At 49.4% G+C, this 15,962-nt stretch overlaps 1 protein-coding gene across 1 annotated transcript in view; it reads right to left on the bottom strand.

Annotated features, from left to right (window-relative positions):
- Positions 1-10,948: 10,948 nt before the first annotated feature.
- AMFR (autocrine motility factor receptor) overlaps positions 10,949-15,962 on the bottom strand; it is a 47,340-nt gene continuing 42,326 nt past the window's right edge. Inside the window, exons 13-14 of the mRNA XM_075325803.1 lie at positions 14,542-14,726; positions 10,949-13,933 (exon numbers count right to left, since the gene is read on the bottom strand). Coding sequence (XP_075181918.1) covers positions 13,789-13,933; positions 14,542-14,726 — 330 coding nt within the window. The 3' untranslated portion in view covers positions 10,949-13,788. The remainder of the gene's footprint in view (positions 13,934-14,541; positions 14,727-15,962) is intronic.

The following is a 15,962-nucleotide window of genomic DNA, read 5'->3' as shown; positions in this document are numbered from 1 at the left end:
TTTGTCATGGCTAGGAGGAGATGGTCTTTTACTTGTCCACATCTGAGGGACCAAGATCTGGCTGCTGTGCGGAGACGGCGTTGAGTATGGTGTCCCTGGAAAACTGCTGGTCTGTGAGGAAAGTGCAGGCGGAGACATGATGTTGCCTTCATCCAAAGTTGGTGCTCTCGATGTGTGAGAGAGCTCTACACCATCACCTGTTTCCCCTTCCAAAACAACTGACGACCTGCCAATCAAACTGCCTGTTGCGGTTAAAGAGGTGGAAGGTCTGCGTCGAAAAACATGTGTGACAGCTGTCCCCACAGTCATAGAGGATGAAGAGCGCGCGGATGCACTTGAATGGGCAGACGGTGGTTGGCACGCTCCGCTAGGCCGCATTGTAGCACAGTGAGCTTCCCACTGGGACTTATGCTTGTTATTCATGTGACGGTTCATGGACGAAGTAGTCAAACTAGTGAGTTTTTTGCCTCTACTTACAGATTGGCGACAAATCTTACAGATCACAAGTTGGGTGATCCTTTGCGATGTCAAAAAAGGACCAGGCTAGGCAACTATTAGAGCCCATGCGACCTGCAGAGCCACCCCGACTTGTGCTCAGAGGCAGAGTTGTGGCTGAGGATGCAGTTGTTGACGTACCTTCCAGTACTTAGTCTTTGTCCAGGAAGGCTTAAGCTAACCTCGTCATCAGTCGCATCCTCCTCCACCGCCTCTGCTGACCTCGAGTGCCTGACTGTGGGTTGACAGTAAGTGGGATCTACAACCTCATCATCAACCTGTGTGTTTGCATTCCCCTCGCCCTCAGACCTAACCTCTTCCTGCCCTGACTGAATAGTTAAATTGTCATTCCAATCGGGTATCTGAGTCTCATCGTCATCAGTATGTTCCTCATTGTCTCCACCAACAGGTGTTACAGTTTGGGAATGAGGGTCTACATTATGCTCAGAAACTTGGTCATCAGGGCCTGAATCTGACTCACAAAACGTCTGGGTATCACTGCAGATCATTTCCTGGTTTGTACTCACAGTAGCTTGGGAGCAGGAGCAGACCTCTGATTCCCAGGCTATAGTGTGACTGAACAGCTCTGCAGACTCAGCCATCTCGGTTACAACATACTCTGCAGGGCGGGTGGAGACTTGAGAGCTGGTAGAAAGCAAGTGCGATTGGGGTGACAACTCAGAGAACTGTTGTTTTTTGGATGTTGAAGTTGAGGTGGAGGAGAGGACACTTGTTGGAGCACTTGAGATCCATTCAAACATGTTTTTTTTGTGCATCATCTACCTTTGGTAGAGCTGTTCGGCGCAGTAAAAAAGGGAGAACATCCACAGAAAGTAGTAGACATCTTACTTTTGCTGGACGATGGGCCTTTCTTCAGCAGATGTTACTGTAGCTTTACCACCTACCCCACGGACACAAACTTTTTTTCCCTTTCCAACACGCCTGTTCCCCTTTCCACCAGCATGTCATTTTACCACTCATTTTGTTTGTGACCAAATTGGACACTTAAAGTGTTGTAGCAAAAATGGAGAGGTGGTGTACAATGCAGAGGTGGTCTAGCTTTATTGACAGCTGAAGAACCAACACTGACTATCCCCGACAATGAAACTATGGCCCTAAAAGTGTCAGCACGGTTTGCAATCAAAATTGCGTAGCAAACATGGGCAGGTGTGTAGAATGCACAGGTGCTGTAGCTAGGTTGACAGGAGAGGAAGCTTCACTTTCTATCCCTGCCAAAGAAAAAAATGCACCAAGGAATTGCCTGATCTGATGTAGCCAGACGCTGTTATATAAACCCCTGCACAGCGCTGGCACAGACCTGCCTAGCAACAATGGCTATGAACGGCTGTAATGCAGCCCTGAAAAAAGCTGAAATTACAAGTAGTCCCTAATCCCTAAAGCGATGTGTAGATTGCACTGTATGTCTATAGCGCACACAGCAGCAGCAGGAGTGGTGACTGTCACCCACCCGCAGCAGTGAGATAATGGCGGCGATGGGGAAAATGGCCGTGTCTTATAAGGTAAGGACATGAGACATGCACAGCCTCTGACGCATGCCCTTGCTTGTCTGGCAAAAATCCACTTTGATGTGTGTGTGTGTCTGTGATTGGCTGACAGCCTGGCCCGCCCCACTGTACGCGCGGTTGAGGAAAAGGAAATAATACGTAATTACTTACCAGTAATGTGTTTTTTCCGAACCCATGACGGCACCACGAGAGAGGATCCGCCCATCCAGGACAGGAAACCTTCAGGTTAAAAAGGGGCGGTCCTCCCGCCGCTTCAGTTTGATTACAGAGCATGAGAGGACCTCAAAAAAAACAACAGGTTAGTATAAGGCCACCACCAGTAAAATTGTGGAAGAAGGAAAAAGGAAAGTGAACCAACCAACAATCCCCAGTGCAGGGTGGGAATATAAGGGTGCCGTCATGGGTTCGGAAAAAACACATTACCCATAAGTAATTACGTATTTTTCCCTCACCCTATGACGGCACCACGAGAGAATTACAGCGAAGAAAAAAATTAGGGAGGGACCACAGCCTGTAGAACACGCCTCCCAAAGGTGAGGTCGGAGAAGGAAAGATCCAACCTATAATGCTTATAAAAGGTCGAGAGTGAGGACCATGTGGCAGCTTTACAAATTTGAGCAATGGAAACATCCGCCCGTTCTGCCCAAGATGATGCTACAGCCCGCGTGGAATGTGCCTTCAGACCCACCGGAACAGCAGCACCCCTAGTCGTGTAAGCTAACTCAATGGCGTCCCGAATCCACCTGGCCAGCGTGTGGATTTGGAACACTTAACCCCCTTCGTAGGCCCCTGGAAAGAGACAGAGACTTGTCCCGCCTCCAGGAACTGGTGACAAGCAGATATTGGATAAGACAACGATGTACATCCAGACAATGCCAACGCCTTTCCTCCGCACGCGTTGGGTTAGCACAAAAGGACGGCAATACAATCTCCTGGGACGTATGAAACCGAGAAACCACCTTGGGGAGGTACGCAGGGTCAGGGCGCAACACTACCCTATCGTCCAGTATTTGAGTGTAAGGTGGGTCAATAGAAAGGGCCTGAATGTCGCTAATCCTACGGGCCGAGGTCAGGGCTACCAGGAGGACCGTCTTAAGGAAAGACATTTAACAGAGATGGAGCCAAGGGGCTCGAACGGAGGATCCGTCAGGGCCCCCAAAACCAGGTTAAGGTCCCAAGGGGGAAGGGAGACTACCCATCTAGGACGCTGGCGCGAACTAGGTTTCCCGTGACATCATAATTGTAGAGTGCTGCTAACGCGGAGATCTGGACCTTGAGTGTGCTAACCGCCAACCCCTTGTCCAACCCACACTGCAGGAATTCCAGGATGGGACCCTCCCCGATTACACTAGCGCCAGAGTAAGATAAGAACTTCCTCCAAGTCCTACAGTAGATCTTGGTTGTCACAGGCTTTCGACAACCCAACAGTGTGGAAACTAAATTGGGAGAAAACCCATTACTGATCAGTAACGCCCTCTCAAATTCCATGCAGTCAGGTGCAACTTGACTGTCGGAGGATGGCACACAGGTCCCTGGGACAGGAGATTCGGAAGTTCTGGGAGGACCCACGGGTCGGTCAGGAACATCCGAACCAGCCAAAAAAACCATGGTCGCTTTGGCCAGAAGGGAGCAATCAGAAGGACTCTGGCCCAGTCGTCCCTGATTTTTTTCAGGACTGCGGGGAGAAGGACCAGTGGGGGAAACGCATAAGCAAGGGGAAAGTCCCACGGGATTGACAGGGCGTCCACAGCATACGGAAGTTCCTTGGGATTGAGAGAGCAGAACAGAGGAACCTTCCTGTTCTGTTTGGTGGAAAAAAGGTCGATGGCTGGAACCCCCCACCTGGCCGTGATGAGGTTGAAGACGGACGGGTTGAGCTCCCACTCCCCCTCGCGCAGGCGAGTGCGACTCAGAAAATCCGCCGCTAGGTTGTCTTTCCCCCTGATGTGAACAGCAGTGAGGGACAGAAGGTGAGTTTCTGCCAGTAGCAGAATCCTGTCGGCTATCAACATAAGGGACCTGGATCTTGCGCCCCCCTGATGGTTCAGATAAGCCACCGTCACCTGATTGTCCGACAACACCCGGGTATGGTGACCAGTCAGTGAAGGGAGAAGTCCAGTCAGGGACCGTTCCACAGCCAGCAGCTCTCTGATATTGGAGGAGGAAGCCGTCTCCCTGGGTGACCAGAGACCCTGAATCGGACGGTCCAGCAGGTGAGCCCCCCATCCGGACACACTGGCATCCGTGGTCACAATTCAGGAAACCGGGACAGACCATGGGACTCCCCGTGTGAGGTGCGCAGGAACCAGCCACCAGTGAAGGGAGGCGATGGAGCTGGAGCTCAGAGTAATCCGAGTGTTCAACCTGTCCCCCAGAAACGACTGATGTCCCAAAATGTCCCACTGGAGGGCTCTGGTATGGCCTTGAGCCCACAACACTGCAGGGAGAGTAGAGGTCAGGGAGCCCAGAAGAGACATAGCCCGTCGCAGGGACATGTGCGGAACCGCCACCGCCTGCTGCACCAGAGAGCGAATCTTCTCCACTTTGGAAGGCGGTAGACGACATTCTTGGAGGAGAGAGTCCAAAGTAAGCCCCAAAAAGACTTGCACCGTGGCCGGAAGCAACCTTGACTTCTCCCTGTTCAAAATCCAGCCGAGACTTTCCAGCTTTGAGCATACAGTCTGAAGCACGGCAGTACAATGGTTCGCTGAATCCCCTACCACGAGGAAGTCGTCGAGATACGGGATAATGAGAATTCTGTCTTCCCGCAGGTGGGCAGTGATTTCCAGGACGAGCTTCGTGAAGATACGGGGCGCAATTGCCAGGCCGAATGGTAAGGCCCTGAACTGCAGATGACGCACTGACCCCTCGAGCATCACCGCCACCCTGAGATATTTCTGGAAGGGAGGAGCGATGGGAACATGATAATACGCGTCCTTCAGATCCAGGACAGCCATATGACAATTCAGGTAGAGAAATAAGAAATAACGTTTGGAACTCCATTCTATGTCTGAACTGGGTGCAAAAACCTAAAAACATCACTATGGGGAGATAAGGTATGCACACCAGTGACTATGCAAGGGGAATACATGTAATAGCAGAAACTGCTGTGTGAATACTGACATGAAAAATTCAATAGCTATATGTAAGAATGAAATGTGAAAAATGGAATCTGCATTACTGCCATGAACATATGAATCAAGAGAAATTTAGCTACTGAATTGATCAATGCAATAGAGCCCCAACACTACGCCAAAGTATTTCTCTACGTTGGGGTCCCTAGCTTATGTGTGTCCTCTCATGCAGTTAAAAAACTTACCGTGTATGGGAAGCTGAGACCCAGGCTATATATATACGAAGTGGATTGGCAATAGGTGTGTGTGGGGAGGGTTCCCAAACGAAAAACAACTAACAAATAACGTTTGGAACTCCATTCTATGTCTGAACTGGGTGCAAAAACCTAAAAAAGGTTTTTGCACCCAGTTCAGACATAGAATGGAGTTCCAAACGTTATTTCTTATTTGTTAGTTGTTTTTCGTTTAGGAACCCTCCCCACACACACCTATTGCCAATCCACATCGTATATATAGCCTGGGTCTCAGCTTCCCATACACGGTAAGTTTTTTAACTGCATGAGAGGACACACACAAGCTAGGGACCCCAACGTAGAGAAATACTTTGGCGTAGTGTTGGGGCTCTATTGCATTGATCAATTCAGTAGCTAAATTTCTCTTGATTCATATGTTCATGGCAGTAATGCAGATTCCATTTTTCACATTTCATTCTTACATATAGCTATTGAATTTTTCATGTCAGTATTCACACAGCAGTTTCTGCTATTACATGTATTCCCCTTGCATAGTCACTGGTGTGCATACCTTATCTCCCCATAATTCAGGTAGAGAGACTTGATTGTGGACTTCATTGATTCCATCTTGAAGGACAAGATCTGCAGGTGGCTGTTCAGGCCTTTGAGGTTTATGATGACCCGAAAGGAGCAGTCCGGTTTCCCGACCAAAAAGAGAGGGGAGTAAAACCCCTCTCCCCTTTCCGCCAATGGGACGTCCGTCAGGACCGCCCGGCGCAATAGGGACGTCAGTTCCCCCTCCAAGGCATGTTGTTCGCTCGGGGACGTCCTCGGGGATGTCAGGAGAAAGCGCCTGGGAGGAACACTGTGGAATGGAAATGTCAGACCTGTGCGGACGATATTGAGAATCCACGGGCTCGAAGAAATACGTTCCCAGGCCGGAAGAAAGTAGGTCAATCTCCCCCCCACCTGGGGAAGGGAGTCATTGGGAAGACTTCTTGGATTGGGAAGGGCCCTTGAACAAGAACCCCTTATCATCCTTCTTACGATCCGACCAGGTACTTCTATTCCTGAGGGTGAACTTGCGGGTGAACTGCTTCTTACGAAAGGACCGCTTGAAGGAGGGAAAGGACGGGGCTGGAAAGTTCTTTTTTCTGTCCCCAGTCTTCTCAAGGACATCATCCAGAACTGATCCAAAAAGAAACTCGCCCTGACAGGGAATGGAACACAGCTTAGACTTAACCTGCAGATCCCCCGGGCAACATTTCAACCATAAGGCCCGACGAGCCGCATTAGAAAGGGCCGCGGTCTTAGCAGCCAGCCGAGTGGAATCTGCCGATGCATCTGAGATGAAAGCCGCTGCTCCCTGCAGTCTGGGTAGAGAAGAAATAATCTCGTCCCGAGGAACTTTGGTCCTCAGCTTCTCCTCTAATTCGGACAACCACAGCGCCAGAGACTGTGCCGTACAAGTAGCTGCAATGGCCGGCCGGAGAGCACTTGCTGAGGACTCCCATGCGGTTTTAAGGAAGACATCCGCCTTCCGATCCATAGGGTCCTTCAAGTCCTCAAAGGGAATGGAAAACTTTTTTGATGCTTTAGCCACTGCCACATCCAATTTGGGTGCCCTATCCCAGTGGGAACAGGTTGCTTCCTCAAAGGGATATTTGCGCTTGAAGCCGCCTGGAAGAGAACCTCGCTTATCCGGTTTCTTCCATTCCCTGGAGATCAATGCCTGTATCTTGTCCACGACCGGGAAGGTCCTGCGCTGTCTATGCTCCAGACCCTTAAACATCACATCTTGGACAGAAGGCTGCAATTTCTCCTCAGTAATGCCCATAGTGTCCCTGACAGCTTTAATCAATTTGCTCGTGCCTTCTACTGGGAAACACTTTTGGACGTTAGCCTCATTGTCAGAGCAAGAAGACGCAGAGCCAGAAGACCCACACTCTCCCTCAGATCGACTGGATGGCGAAGCCTGTCTATGCCGTTTACGAGGAGGCTCTTTCAGGGACTGCAGAGAACTCTGGACTTCGGACTGGATGATGGCACGGAGATCACTAGCAAACCCAGGAGTCTCATCAGAAATGGTCTGCTGGATACAGTTCTTGCAGAGCAGTTTGGACCAGGACGGAGCCAGGTCCCGGTTACAGAGGGCGCATTCCCTGTTATTCGATTTGGCAGTACATTTTCGTGGTTTTTTAACCTATGCATGACAGGGACGGAGGGGAGACACAACACCAGGAAAACAATGAACAGGTACACATGCCCGAAGATCACTCACCCATAGGAGATGAAGGGTCAGTACCGGTTCTGGGGAAGGAGCTTTCATCAAAGTCTTCCCTCTGGAGGCTCCTTTGCCGTCAGATGCATCTCGGGTCTGTTTAGTGGCCCGGGTGCCACGTTTGCTGGATAAACTGGCATCTGAGCCAGAGTCGCTCCTGCGACGCTCCGGTAGTTTCACCGCTTTCTTGCCAGCAGGAGGGGAGGAGGACTCACGCACCGAGTGCCGGTCTTCCTCACGGTGCCCATCTTTGTCCATATTCCTAACCCTGCTGTCAGAGCAACAAACACTCAATCCGTTCTGGAGGACTGGAGCACTTTCCCCCAGCTCCGAGCGCCGTTTTTCAAACTGAGCACTGTTCTCCCGCACCTCCAGACCCACTTACTGGGTCTAACGTCACCGCCGACGTCAGCGCATGTCAGGTGCGACCGCCGCGCATGCGCAACGCCCGCACACAAAACTCGCCTCCAAGATGGCGGCGGCGTGCAGCACACGCGGCCGCGAGCAGCCCCGCCGCCCAGGAAGGACCGGCCGGCTGCTGTACTCACCCTGCCGCCTGATGCACCGCACCCGCTCATGTACGCAACCCCCGGGGGTCCGCCATGGCGCCTCCAGGCACCCAAACGGAGCGAGGCAGGACCCGTGCCGCCGCCAGAACCGCCCGTCGGGACCGGGTAAGATTGTCCAGAAGATCCACGGCCCTCCAGGGCCGTATCCTGAGGTATCCGTCCAGGACAGGAAACCAAACTAAAGCGGCGGGAGGACCGCCCCTTTTTAACCTGAAGGTTTCCTGTCCTGGATGGGCGGATCGTCTCTCGTGGTGCCGTCATAGGGTGAGGGAAAAAAATGGCTTTCAGCACTCAGCAGCACTGATCTAAACCCTGCCTCCCCCCCCCGCACACTATACGCTTAATTTTGATAATATCATGATTCACAGTGACTCACACTATTACAGTGAAAAGCCAGCTAGTAACTAGCTACGCTTTTTGGTGATCGAACCGTTCTCGAACGTAACTCGAACTACCGAACTTTCAGCAAATTGTTCGAGTTCGTCGAACGACTTGACCACCGCCCAAAATCACTCGAACTTGAAATTGGTGAACCGTTCGAGTCGAACATCGCTCATCTCTAGAAATAAGCCCACCAGTAAGAAGATAAGTAACATGTACATCTCCTAGAAATTAGCAATACAAAATACCTTTTTTTTTTTTTTTTTTAAATGATATGGTATTGTGTAATAAGTAAATTAATTAATTCATTAAAAAAAAAGTAAAAAGAAAGATTTTTATCACTCACAGTAAAATCTTTCTTGCAGCCTTCATTGGGGGACAGATACTCAGAATATATCTTACAAAATAGTGATTCCTCCCCACCAGGCTACACTTGGGAAGCTGACAAGTAGTAGGAGCAACAAAACCAAGACCCCCCCCCCCCCCACCCCCAGAGCCCAAAACAAGGGTGGGTGCTATATAGGAAGGTTACAAGGAAGAGATTTTACGGTGAGTACCAAAGATCTTTTTTTCTCTTGGTCACTCAATTTGAGAATAGAGGAACCGTGGGATGTCCTAAAACTGTTCCTGGGATGAAGGAAGAATTGCCATCCCTCAGGTTTCCTGCTTGTAGTACCCTTCTGCTAAGGGTTACACCCCTTGACGCAAAAGGTAAGAGCTCCATAAAGATGTGGACAGAAGAGATAGCGGCCTAAGGCCGGAGTCACACTTGCGAGAGACTCACAAGAGTCTCGCGTCATATCACCCGGCATGGCCGCACACTCTCCTAACAGGAGCAGGTCAGCTGCATGCATTTCTATTCAGCTGAGATGATCCTGTCCGGAGAGCATCAGGCCGTGCTGGGTGATGTGATGCGAGACTTTCATGAGTCTCTGCATATGTGACTCCAGCCTTAGAGAGAAGGTTGGCTCCTAACCCAACCAGGGCTAAGATCGATCTGAAACTCCGACTCATGTCTGCCTCCGAATGACACTAATCTAAACTGAATATCGGCTGCCCCCGATGTAGTCTGGTGCGCAGGATTCGGTTTTCTTTTTTATTACTAAGATGTATTCTTAGTGTCAGCCACCAGGTGGCAGCAAAATAACCCATGGTTCCCGTGTCCCCCAATGAAGTGACAGAGAAATTGTAATACTTCGATATCACCATAATGGTACTGACTCACAGAATAAAGGTAACTTGGTAATTATACAAATAGGAACCATCAGCTCACTCCTGACTGTGATCCTTGGCACGAAGAAAGTCACCCCCACTGTATAGATCCAATAGAGAAAATTCCTCCAGCCAAAAAATCCAGCACTTTATTCCATGAGTAGGGGCTGGTTTACAGTCAGAAATGCGTAGGAAATGTGGACTATATTGCTGGATGTAATAGAAGATGATGGCTGCACTGTAGTTGCACTGGAATGAACTTCTACTTTACCTGGAGGAATTTTTTCTATTTCAACATTTTTTTTCTTTTCTTTACACTGTTTACTGCGCTGCATAATTATTTGTAACATTTTACACCACAAAACATTCAATAAAAAGTGAACAAAATATTATATGTACCCCCAAAATGATATACTAATAATAATTATACAAGTCCTCACACAGGTCTTATAATTTTGAGGAGTGCCCGCTTATCACTAGTTACGAGTACCGAGCACCCGAGCATGGTAGTGCCCACTCATCACTAGTTACGAGTACTGAGCACCCGAGCATGGTAGTGCCCCCTCATCACTAGTTACGAGTACTGAGCACCCGAGCATGGTAGTGCCCGCTCATCACTAGTTACGAGTACCGAGCACCCGAGCATGGTAGTGCCCGCTCATCACTAGTTACGAGTACCGAGCACCTGAGTATGGTAGTGCCCGCTCATCTCTAGTTACAAGTACCAAGCACCTGAGCATGGTAGTGCCCGCTCATCTCTAGTTACAAGTACCAAGCACCTGAGCATGGTAGGGCCCACTCATCACTAGTTACAAGTACCGAGCACCCGAGCATGGTAGTGCCCGCTCATCACTAGTTACGAGTACCGAGCACCCGAGCATGGTAGTGCCCGCTCATCACTAGTTACGAGTACTGAGCCACCTCAGCATGGTAGTGCCCGCTCATCACTAGTTACAAGTACTGAGCACCTGAGCATGGTAGTGCTCACTCATCACTAGTTACGAGTACTGAGCACCTGAGCAAGGTAGTGCCCGCTCATCACTAGTTACGAGTACTGAGCACCTGAGCATGGTAGTGCCCGCTAATCACTAGCAATCATTAAACTTTAATTATGGAAAACTATAAGCACCTCTCCTCTAATAAACTGTTATAGATAAAGGTCACCACAGACAATTAACACTGATTAAAAGTTTATTTTTACAAGAATAAAATCCAGAAATTGAAGTAGCCAAATCACAAAGCATCCTGTGACGGCAAAGGCATCAGAAAAAAATCAAATAAAAAAATGTACCTAGCAGCGAGGCTCTGTCTGCGGTGCACATCCGTGTTCCAGTAACGTATGTGGGGGCTCAGCGCTGCTCGATTAAGCGATGTGCACACGTGGATTTGGAGAACGGCAGTCAGAGTCAAAGCTGATACTAAGAGTCTGGTCATGGGGGGCTCCACCGAGCATGAGAACGGGGATCCTGTATGTCCCCCCCCATTGAAATGAACTTGTTCGATGCAGAAAGTCAGTCCTATTGACTTGAAACTGATCCGTTATGGAGCTTAATTTCACAATTCAACGAAATGGACAGGCGGAGGTGACCGCGATCAGACAATGGACAAATCCTGAGCGATTGGGGGCAATGGACACATTCCCATTGCAAACCAGGCTGGAAATAAATGAAGGATCGGCTACCCCTTCCCATTTTCCTTTATGCCCTTCTGATCCAAAGCTGGATGTGAACTGCACTTTCTCAAGACACTAAAAAAGATCAGACCAAACTCACACGAGGTAACAAAATCCTGATCAGCGCAGCAGGATTACAGGAGGGTAAAGGATTGGTTGGAACATAAAAACACCCCGCATGTTCCCTATTGTGGAGTGGGAGAGGTGGTGCACGGTAAAGGGATTCTCTGTCCCTATGTCATACGCTGCCCTACACCATGGATAACACTGTGCAGCAGCTTATCCTAAAAAGGATCTGTCACTTTCCATAAATATGTATTTTTGTTAGCTGGTATAAATGTCGTTGTTCTCCTGAATCCAGGGTTGTTTTTCTTGCCTTCCTGCTTCTTTCCGTTCCTGAGATATGGCCCCTTCTGCCTTCCTGCTTCTTTCCATTCCTGAGATATGGCCCCTTCTGCCTTCCTGCTTCTTTCCATTCCGGAGATATGGCCCCTTCTGCCTTCCTGCTCATTTCCTGAGATATGGCCCCTTTTGCCTTCCCGCTCCTTTCTGTTCTTTAGCTATGGCCCATTCTGCTTCCTGCTTCTTTCCGTTCCAGAGATATGGCCCCTTCTGCCTTTCTGCTCCTTTCCGTTCTTGAGATATGGCCCCTTCTGTCTTCCTGCTGCTTTCCGTTCTTGAGATATGGCCCCTTCTGTCTTCCTGCTGCTTTCCGTTCTTGAGATATGGCCCCTTCTGTCTTCCTGCTGCTTTCCGTTCTTGAGATATGGCCCCTTCTGTCTTCCTGCTTTCCGTTCTTGAGATATGGCCCCTTCTGCCTTCCTGCTGCTTTCCGTTCCCGAGATATGGCCCCTTCTGTCTTCCTGCTGCTTTCCGTTCCCGAGATATGGCCCCTTCTGTGTTCCTGCTGCTTTCCGTTCTTGAGATATGGCCCCTTCTGTCTTCCTGCTGCTTTCCGTTCTTGAGATATGGCCCCTTCTGTCTTCCTGCTTTCCGTTCTTGAGATATGGCCCCTTCTGCCTTCCTGCTGCTTTCCGTTCCCGAGATATGGCCCCTTCTGTCTTCCTGCTGCTTTCCGTTCCCGAGATATGGCCCCTTCTGTCTTCCTGCTGCTTTCCGTTCTTGAGATATGGCCCCTTCGGCTTTCCTACTTCTTTCCATTCCGGAGACATGGCCCCTTATGTCTTCCTGCTCCTTTCTGTTCCTGAGATATGGCCCCTTTTCCCCAGTATATGAATCTCGTGTTTTTACCAAGTAGGCGTGAACCCCAATGCTTCTCAATGACAAGCCCAGTTGGTTAAAAATACTAGAGTTTTATACAGGAAAGAGAAAGCCATATCTCAGGAATGGAGAGGAGTAGGAACAAAATAACAACAACGCCGGATTCGGGGGAACAGCGGCATTTACACCAGGTAACAATTACCTTTTATCGCAAGTGAGAGGTTCTTTTTAAAGGGAAAAATATCAGGTCTTGTATCCTCTGTAACAGATACAAAAACATACCATGCCTATTGGGGACCGATGAAAATACGCTGATTGTAATAATCGATGCAGAATACTGACAAACGGAGTTAACAGAAAACGAGTCAGTGATTCTGTTATGACGCTAGGTTCCCGTTTATGGCAGAAACAGAAGCCGTGGCAGGGGGAGGTGACCTGGCAAAAGCACAAACGCATATTTCACACGAAACCAGCTCCTTAATAACTACTTACCTGCAACCGTGAACACCCCTGCTATCACTAGCTTGCATAAGTTGCCCCTACCCAATATATGACAGCCCATTGGACGAGATCTCGCCACAAACACTTGTAAATACCATTAAGTAACAGATCGTCCTCCATCGTAAAGCGTTATATCTCCATTACTCCCGGGGAGGATCTAACGGACGTAAGGGTTTATGAAACATACGTCATCTGCAAACATTGTAAACAAATGCCATCGCTGTGGGACAGCCATGAGTGAGGATGGCATGGTCCTCTCATCCACAAACACTGCCAAAATGTTAGTTGTCGCTGAGGAAAAATGCATAAAAGGAGAGGACGGGTATTTTTTATTTCTTGTATGATGAGATCTAGAGTCCTCAGAGGCTTCTACCTCTGTATAAAATACTGTCACTTTTCCCCCTCGGAGACGCTAACAAATGTATAGTTCCATCAGAGCCTAGTATCGGCCCCTCTTGTTCTAAAAACGAGGCCTGCAAGGAAGAAATACCATAGAGATTACAAAAGCTGAATTCTGTCCATGGAGCCGGAGCGCAGCTCTTGAGGAAGGTGCTGGGTCAGAACAAGTCTGTGTGCATTGCGTGCACGGAGAGCGAGGCCGGGTGATGTATGTGCTCCGGCCATTACTGAGGCGGCGGCGGCTGCTGTAGCTGAATCCTGCGCTCGGCCGCGGCTGCCAGCATACGCCGACGGAGGGCGACAGAGTCCGAAACCTCGCTTTCCGATGACGTAGAGGAACCATCGTCTGAAGTTCTGTTCAGATAACGCCTGGGGGGACATCATCAAAAGACAAAAAGAAAGCAATGTATATATGTATATGCAGTATCACACGGTCATCCTCCATCCATGACTTAGCGAGCAGCATAACTAGTGTCCCCCCTTCCCCAAAAACTCCCATTCAGTGCTTACTTTACAGACTACCTTTCTAATATACACCTCTACAGTGTCACCACTACTTAAAGAGGTTGTCCCCTACTTTTACATTGATGGCCTACCCTTAGGATAGGTCATCAATGTCTCATCAGCTTGGGTCCGACACATCGCACCCACACCAATCAGCTTATGTTAGTCTTGGCAGCGGCAAACCAGTCTTCTGAAAGTGGCCTCGGCCGGGTACAGCACATCTGCCTCCCAGTCAGATCTCAATAGCAGACGGATGTGTATTACCGATCAATAGCAGGCGGATGTGCAGTACCCGGCCGCTATGAGAAGACTGAGCAGCTCTGGAACTGAGCATTTCCGGCTACATGCTGATCGAGAGCAGCTGAAAGTTGGGGACCCCAGGATCAGACATTGATGACTTATCCTAAGGATAGGCCATCAATGTAAAAAGTAGTGGACAGCCCCTTTAAGATAATGTATGTGGTAATCTTCACCTTCTGGCCAGTTGCACCATGTCCTCCTTCCTTTGGCTCAGCATCCGTTGCCTTTCTTCTGCAGACTTTGAGAAACGGCTGCCTCTGGCCTCAAAGTCTTCGGCATCGGTGGACAGTACCTCTGCTTCCATGAAGTCTCCATATTCTTCTATATTAGGTGTCAAATTCAATGGAACTCGCTCAGTCTGAAAAGAAGGGAATTTTGTTTACTTACCGTAAATTCCTTTTCTTCTAGCTCCTATTGGGAGACCCAGACAATTGGGTGTATAGCTTCTGCCTCTGGAGGCCACACAAAGTATTACACTTTAAAAAGTGTAACCCCTCCCCTCTGCCTATACACCCCCCGTGGATCACGGGCTCCTCAGTTTTGGTGCAAAAGCAGGAAGGAGGAAACTTATAAATTGGTCTAAGGTAAATTCAATCCGAAGGATGTTCGGAGAACTGAAAACCATGAACCAAAGGAACAATTCAACATGAACAACATGTGTACACAAAAGAACAACCAGCCCGAAGGGCACAGGGGCGGGTGCTGGGTCTCCCAATAGGAGCTAGAAGAAAAGGAATTTACGGTAAGTAAACAAAATTCCCTTCTTCTTTGTCGCTCCATTGGGAGACCCAGACAATTGGGACGTCCAAAAGCAGTCCCTGGGTGGGTAAAAGAATACCCCGATAAAAAGAGCCGAAACGGCCCCCTCTTACAGGTGGGCAACCGCCGCCTGGAGGACTCGCCTACCTAGACTGGCGTCTGCCGAAGCATAGGTATGCACTTGATAGTGTTTCGTGAAAGTGTGCAGACTAGACCACGTAGCTGCCTGACACACCTGCTGAGCCGTCGCCCGGTGCCGCAATGCCCAGGACGCACCCACGGCTCTGGTAGAATGGGCTTTCAGCCCCAAAGGAAGCGGAAGCCCCGAAGAACGGTAGGCTTCAAGAATCGGTTCCTTGATCCACCGAGCCAAGGTTGACTTGGAAGCCTGCGAACCCTTACGCTGGCCAGCGACAAGGACAAAGAGCGCATCTGAACGGCGCAGGGGTGCCGTGCGAGACACGTAGAACCGGAGTGCCCTCACTAGATCTAATGAGTGCAAATCCTTTTCATATTTGTGAATTGGATTAGGGCAAAATGAAGGTAAGGGGATATCCTGATTGAGATGAAAAGGGGATACCACCTTAGGGAAAAATTCCGGGACAGGACGCAGAACCACCTTATCCTGGTGAAAAACCAGGAAGGGGGCTTTGCATGACAGCGCTGCAAGCTCCGACACTCTTCGGAGTGATGTAACTGCCACTAGAAATGCCACCTTCTGCGAAAGACGTGATAAAGAAACATCCCGCAGCGGCTCGAAAGGTGGTTTCTGAAGAGCCGTTAGCACCCTGTTAAGGTCCCAGGGTTCCAGCGGACGCTTGTATTCTCCTTCCAC

Source organism: Anomaloglossus baeobatrachus, chromosome 10 (genome assembly GCF_048569485.1).
Source record: "Anomaloglossus baeobatrachus isolate aAnoBae1 chromosome 10, aAnoBae1.hap1, whole genome shotgun sequence".
NCBI classification, from domain to species: domain Eukaryota; kingdom Metazoa; phylum Chordata; class Amphibia; order Anura; family Aromobatidae; genus Anomaloglossus; species Anomaloglossus baeobatrachus.
The sequence above is the reverse complement of the archived record's forward strand: the minus strand, read 5'-3'. Positions and strand labels throughout refer to the sequence as shown.